This window comes from Austrofundulus limnaeus, unplaced genomic scaffold (assembly GCF_001266775.1).
Source record: "Austrofundulus limnaeus strain Quisiro unplaced genomic scaffold, Austrofundulus_limnaeus-1.0 Scaffold58, whole genome shotgun sequence".
Classification (NCBI taxonomy): domain Eukaryota; kingdom Metazoa; phylum Chordata; class Actinopteri; order Cyprinodontiformes; family Rivulidae; genus Austrofundulus; species Austrofundulus limnaeus.
Genome location: NW_013952460.1, coordinates 2,408,517 through 2,416,012, shown reverse-complemented (window position 1 = coordinate 2,416,012; position 7,496 = coordinate 2,408,517). Strand labels below are relative to the sequence as shown.

The window sequence follows — 7,496 nt, the reverse complement described above, 5'->3', positions numbered from 1 at the left end:
ATATATATACAGTATAGATAGATAGATAGATAGATCTTGAGCAATCCAATTGGTAAACAGGGAATTGTCCAAATGGCAGTCCAAGGTGAGAACGTGGAACAGCAAAAGTTCTCTTCTTGGTGAAGAAGGAAATCTTGTGTTAAAAAGTCTCACCGGACGGAAAATTTTATAATCCAACAGAAAAAGGAGAGGAAAACAAAGAGTCTTGTACGATCCCATAATGRCTGTTGGTAACTCCTCAGGATAAAAACTTTAAATCCACTGGTAAACAGAGTCTGTGAACCACTGGAAGCAAAATTAATAATCCACAAAGGAAAAATTGTAATCCACAAGGGAAAAATTGTAATCCACAAGGGAAAAATTGTAATCCACAAGGGAAAAATTGTAATCCACAAGGGTAATTCCACTGTGATTGGGACGGTTGAACTGGAGTCAACCAACTTCTGGAACCACGTGTAGAAACAGGAGACCTCTGGAATCACGAAGGAGCAGATAACTTCTGGAACCACGTGAAGGAGCAGACGACCTCTGGAATCACGTGTGGAGCAGAAGATTTCTGGAACCCCCCTTTTCGAGAATCGATTTCTGGAAGGCTGCAGATGAGGTTATGATCTCAAGCCCAAAGACAGAGATCAACAGCAGGAACAGCGAGGAGATGGCCACCACCAGGAGGCTGCAGGTTGGGAGCGTTGAAGCATGGCAGGACCTTGTCAGTCGAGGTGGACTACCATGGAGGGTGCTGGATGTTGAGTTGTTTCCAGCTGGTGCTGTTCTGGTACTATGTGTAATGCATTTATGTAGTTTTAGGTTAACCTAGATGGGAATTTAACATTAAGTTACACCTATGTACACCTTTGAGTGTTAGCTATCATGTTTTAGATAAGCTACAGATAATAGTTAAAGGATGTGTTGTTGCTTTAACTAAAATTTATTTGTAAATTTATATCTACTAAATTTCAAGAGGGCTTCTTTAAGGAAGGGCCTCTTACTTATTCTTCTAATCTTAACTTAGTTATGCTAGGTGATGGAATAGTACTGTTAAGTTCAATTTCTGAGGTCTGTTGTCCCTAGATGAACGACTTTAGATTTTAAATTTTGTTTCCCTTTATTGTTTGGAGTCTATGGCGAGACTCTTGGGTAAACATTTTTGATAACCCCCCTGACTGGAATTGTTCCAAGCAAGGTCGGTATAAAAGAGTATTGTGGTCAATGTAGATTATGGTACCTAAAGAAGCATTAATCTACACTGCCCTTTAAAACAAGTGAGATTTATAAAACATTGCATATTGACATGGTTAAACATTTGTTAAATATTTAGACAATAGAAAATCTCAAAAATATATAAAATCTCAAAGAAATTTTATGGCTGTGTGTGTTCAGAACCAGCAAGATGTTATTAACTGTTCAACAGTAACATTAACAGAACCATTTCAAAACAACAAAGCTCTAAAGCATGCACACACATCAACAAAACTAGCGGTTCAGCAAACAAGCAATTGTACTTTAATGCTTTATTCAACTCTGAGGGTCGAGTTATTTATGCTTATCTATTAAGTAGTCATAAACATTCTTATTTCACAATGCTTTGTTCGTTTTTTTTCATTAGCAACATTTTACTGTTCCATAGGGCTTTGGAGTTCTCTTTTTGAAATATTTTGTTGTTGCATTCTGGGCCAGTATTACATTGAGACTAAACAAAAATGGTTTTATATTTGAAATCCATAAACACCCACATTTGTCTTTTGTTGACAGGAATCACAAGTCTTCTCGGAAGTGGTGTTTACACCTCAGCTTACCCTCTTCATGATGTAAGAGCATCATTTCATAATAATTATCAAATAATGATGAGGTCTGAGACTCATGATTGAATGGTTCCTTTTAAAGTGGCTTTTAATTTATATATATTTTTATTTATTTACCAGCAGAAGAACTGAGTTCCGTTTATAGTTTAGACAAATGAAATACAGCCAACAATATGCACACTATCATTTTAATGTATTGTAAAGCTGTTGCCAAAGATTACAGCATAGTTTTGTATTCATTATAAAAATTTTTATTTAAGTGTTTAAGTTTATCTTTAATGAAGTTAAACAGTGTCAAATGATTAAATTTAATGTTCTCTGGTTTTTCACCTTTCTGTTCTTTTAAGGGAGATGTTAATGAGGAAATTGCAGAACACAATGACAGAAAGGTAAGAATATACCGTTTATACTTTTACATATAAAACAAGAGCCTTTTCACTCTACACTTGTAAATAATCAACAAATATTTAATCATTTTAAAATATGTCTGCGGTCCCAAATACTGGTCCTTGAGGGCCACCAAGCTGCATGTTTTAGATTGGAATGAATAAGTGATTAACAGGTTTCTGCAGGACTTAAAGACCAGCTGAGGTGCAGAAAAACAGCTAAAACTGTCAGGATGGTGGCCCACAAGGACCAGGATTGAGGATCACTGCTGTATGCTGTTCTTTAGTGCATGGGTTGTGAAAAGGTCTGTTGTTAACTTAAACTTTAGAGTTCAGTTAACATGAATGTAGGATGAATTTCACCTTCGGCTATAATGTTCAATTGAGGATCAGTAAATAAATATTGAAAAACAATTTAACATATGGCCAGGTGCGAAAGCAAAGTGATTCTTGTTTCACATCCATTTTTGTTTTGTTGGCTGTTCTTTTTATTTTGTTGCTATCTAATTTTTGTAACTGATTATAGAAACTTGTGTATGTGGTTTGACAAACCGCAACATTTGTTGCCAACCAAGTCGCTGCTTAACTAATGACTTGTACGAAAATGTGAACTATAAGGAGATGGTATAGTAACACCTGAGATATTTGTGACAAATGTGGCAGAAGAAAGTCTGACAATTATTTTATAAAATAACAAAATAAATACTGCTAATTATCCTCCACAGCTTCTGTATGAGGAGTGGGCAAACTACAGTGTTTTCTATAAGTACCAGCCAATTGGCCTTGTGCGGTAAGAAATATATATATATTTTTATTCACAGCCAGTCATACAGTAGTTGTAGGGCTACCATGATAGATATGGCATGTTCAGTTCCTGTCTGTGTTCCATTTCTCCCACAAAAAAAGGAGTATGGTTTTTCAAGTTTCCACCTCTGGGCAACTGAACGATGGAAATTCTAAATCTAATCAAAAATAATTTGAATCTTTTCTCCTGTGCAGGAAGTATTTTGGTGAGAAGATTGGTCTTTATTTTGCTTGGTTGGGTCTGTACACACAGATGCTAATTCCTGCCTCTCTAGTTGGAGTCATTGTTTTTCTGTATGGATGTGCTACAGTCAATGAGAACATACCAAGGTAAACACAAACACACACAAGTCGACACAAGGCACTGTACTGTTTTCAAATTGCTCTAATGTAGGGAGGTTAAGAGTGAACAACTGCTGAATTGTGGGGTTTTTTGTGTGTTTTATTTTTTATTGCATTATTATCACTCATTATTGTTTCACATTGTTGGAAGGTGAAATGTAAGCAATTACTGTATGTTTGTTGGTCTTGGTGTGTTGGAGCTGTGCCCACATTCATGACACAAGGACGAGCTCATTCTCATTGTGTGTTTGACTCCGCCAGGGCTGTCCCTTGTCTCTGATCCTGCTCGTAACATTTATGGACCAGATTTTAAGGTGCAGTCGTGGAGAGGACGGTATCTGGTTGGGAAGCCACAGGGTCTCGTCTCTGCTGTATGCAGATGATGTGGTTATGTTGGCATCTTTGGACCAAAACCTTCAGCGTGCACTGGGGCGGTTCTCAGCTGAGTGTGAAGCAGCTGTGATGAGAGTCAGTTCCTCGAAGTCTGAGGCCATGGTTCTCTACCAGAAAAGGGTGGAATGCCCCCTCCGGGTTGGAGGAGAGTCTCTGCCTCAAGTGGAGTAGTTTAAGTATCTGGATTTCTTGTTCACGAGTGATGTTAGGATGGAGCAGGAGATGGATTAACAGATTGGGACCTCATCCTCAGTAATGAGGGTGTTACTACAGTCAGTCCTGGTGAAGAAAGAGCTGAGTCAAAAGGCAAAACTCTCAGTTTACTGGTCTGTCTTCATTCCAACCCTCACCTATGGTCATGAGGTGTGGATCATGACTGAAAGAGCAAAATCCAGATACAAGCAGCTGAAATGAGCTAAAGGGTAAGGAGCTCTGTCATCCCGGGGGAGCGTGAAGTAGATTCACTGCTCCTCCACATCCAGAAGAGTCAGTTGAGGTGGTTCATCTGATCAGGATGCTTCCTGGACGCCTCCCTTTAGAGGTGTTCCGAGCATGTCTCACTGGTAGGAGGCAGACGCAGGATCCTATAGAGGGATTATGTAGCCTCTCTGGCCTGGGAACACCTTGGGGACCCGCAGGCTGAGCTGGAAAGTGCCACTGGTGAGAGGAATGTCTGGGTTTCTGGGACACATATTTACAACTGATTACATTTTGGAGTCCTCCAAAGTCAAGGTCATGGCCACCTGCACTAAACAACCCCAGTTTTCAGATTTACAGAGGCTTATTTGCTGAGATAGAAGCTAATGGTTATTCATAACACAGACTCCAAGTGCAATCACATCTCAAGAGTGAATGAGATTGTGCCTGATGCATTTCTTAGAGGACGTCAGAGACAATAGCCTATATGCCACGGACATCCGGTCCAGCACTTGATGCCACTCCCAACACTTCTGGTTCACGGTCAACACAGTATTAGGGAAAGATTTTTTCACCTGACAACTCTTAATGATCTCCACAGTACAAAATTATAATATTACATGTACCAACATTAACACAGGAGACGTYCAGGTCCAGCCAAGTGGAAAAAAATCACTCCAAAGTGGATTAAAGTCATGAAAACAAAGGAAAGACATTTGTGTTTATGGTTCCAGAATTTAGACTTTGTCACTATTCCGTGGCTGCTTGTTCCAAGAATTTTTCACATAGAGCTGTGACACTTATATTGTTGGAAAGAGCAGAGTCTGGGCTTTAAATTGATGGGCTACTTGTATGGTTTGGATCGTTTTCCCTGACGTTAGTGAACTGAAAATTTAATAATTATCAGGCGGAGGTTCTGCTGCTTTTGGTGCTCGGGGGGGCACTCGGCTCTACGCTGTAATATACACTCTAACAAGGTTTTATTTTTGCATAAAACTCATGACAAAGTTGCATAAATACATTTCATATAACACAAACGCGCGCGTGCACACACACACACACACCTGCCTTAACCGGCTGCTGTGTTAGCTTCCTGCTAGCTGTCGTGTGGAGGTGGTCTTTCCTCTCTCGTCTTGGCAGTAAAAGGGGATAAATGTACATTTTCCTTTTGTAACCTCCATCTTCTCATTTCTGATGCTGACTCTTGAATATCCTCAGGTTAGAAATGCCGATTACAAACGCAAGCGTGAGCTTTTAAAGATAAGTTTTCCCTGTAATGCTATGATCCACAGCTGTCACCTCCTCATCAAGAGAAAAATGGAGAAAAACTAACTACTCTGTTGTACCTGCTGCTTAGTGGACACAACGGCACACAACAGAACTCATGTTTTATACCAGTAGATCACAGATGCTTTAAGTTTTGTGACTTTTTCACAGACTAGTACTAGCAGCTAACGCTAAAAACATAGGCAGTAAGCAGGGAGTGGAAGGGAGAAGCGTGGCAAGAATTTTACCGGAAATACATCATTAATGACCGTGACATATAGTAGGCTATTGTGGAGTCCAACATGGTTTTGGCAAAGTTACACCAAAGCAACATTAATTGTGATCTTGGACTGACAACATGAGGAGCAATCTTTTTATATTTATGTTTACCCATATCAGCAGTTTGAGGCAGAATTGAATGCCTCCTGTTCTGGCCTTTGGCTATGGTTGTTGGAGGCCCCACCGCCATGTTTTGATTTATGGAGATGACAATTACTAGAGTCTGCTTTTCAGCAGGTGTGTTTACCGGCCACGTCCTGCACAGTTATGAGCTTTCAGGAAAAAAAGCAAGCATTGCTGAACCCCAAAAAATTGTGTGAAGTAGCTGACACGAAGTGCAACATATTAAATGGTTTTAAAAAACATGATTAAATTACTCAATTTAGTGATTCTTTCTTTTAAATTTCTTTTTAAAGAAATATAAAGTTGCTGCGAGTCATCCAAGATCTTCCCTCTGTATTAAATTTGCTTGATCTTGTTTAATCTTGTGACCGGCCGGATGCACAGAAGGCATCTAGGTCCCAGACTTGAGGTGTCTTGCGGAAGAAACTTATGCTTATTTGGAGCCATCACCCACATGCTAAGATAAAGCTGGCAAGAGCTAGCAGACCCCAAACACAGTACGTAACAAAAAAGCGTTAAAGACAAAAGCACAGTTCTGTTCTTTTGTGTCTTTATTCCAGCGTAGAGATCTGCCATCCTAAGAACAACATCACCATGTGCCCTCTGTGTGACAGAGTGTGTAGCTACTGGAAACTCAGCACAGCATGTGGAACCGCACGGGCCAGTCACCTGTTTGATAACCCTGCCACTGTTTTCTTCTCTATTTTCATGGCGCTGTGGGGTGAGTCAGCACAAAACTGATTTATTAAAAGTGCACAGTTAAGTCATCATCAGGTCTTCTGGGTTAAACATTAAGTCTCAAAGTTTCTGTTCAAAGCTGCCATGTTCATGGAGCACTGGAAGAGACGGCAGATGAGACTGTGCTACGAGTGGAACCTGACTGGGTTTGAAGAAGAGGAGGTCAGTGGTGCCAAATCTCTTCATCATAGGTCAATCCATCCATCCATCATCTACATCCATCCATCCAGGTCCATCCATCCATCATCTACATCCATCAATCCATCCATCAATCATCTACATCCATCCATCCATCCATCCATCCATTCATCATCTACATCCATCCATCCATCCATCCATCATCTACATCCATCCATCCAGGTCCATCCATCCATCATCTACATCCATCCATCCATCCATCCATCATCTACATCCATCCATCCAGGTCCATCCATCCATCATCTACATCCATCCATCCAGGTCCATCCATCCATCCATCATTTACATCCATCCATCCATCCATCCATAATCTACATCCATCCATCAATCTATTCATCCATCCATCCATTCATCATCCATCCATCATCTACATCCATCCATCCATCCATCCATAATCTACATCCATCCATCAATCTATTCATCCATCCATCCATTCATCATCCATCATCTACATCCATCCATCCATCCAGATCCATCCATCCATTCATCATTTACATCCATCCATCCATCCATAATCTACATCCATCCATCAATCTATTCATCCATCCATCCATCCATTCATCATCCATCATCTACATCCATCCATCCATCCATCCATAATCTACATCCATCCATCAATCTATTCATCCATCCATCCATCCATTCATCATCCATCATCTACATCCATCCATCCATCCATCCATAATCTACATCCATCCATCAATCTATTCATCCATCCATTCATCCATCGATCCATCCATTCATCATC

The 7,496-nt window shown here is 40.1% G+C and overlaps 1 protein-coding gene across 1 annotated transcript in view; it reads left to right on the top strand.

The window, feature by feature from the left end:
* LOC106518270 (anoctamin-1) overlaps positions 1-6,712 on the top strand; it is a gene marked incomplete at its 3' end in the record, with an annotated part of 30,474 nt that extends 23,762 nt beyond the window's left edge. The window contains 6 exon segments of the mRNA XM_014009490.1: positions 1,753-1,808; positions 2,150-2,191; positions 2,914-2,978; positions 3,188-3,322; positions 6,373-6,533; positions 6,630-6,712. Of these exon segments, the coding sequence (XP_013864944.1) occupies positions 1,753-1,808; positions 2,150-2,191; positions 2,914-2,978; positions 3,188-3,322; positions 6,373-6,533; positions 6,630-6,712 (542 nt within the window).
* Between the last annotated feature and the right edge of the window lie 784 nt (positions 6,713-7,496).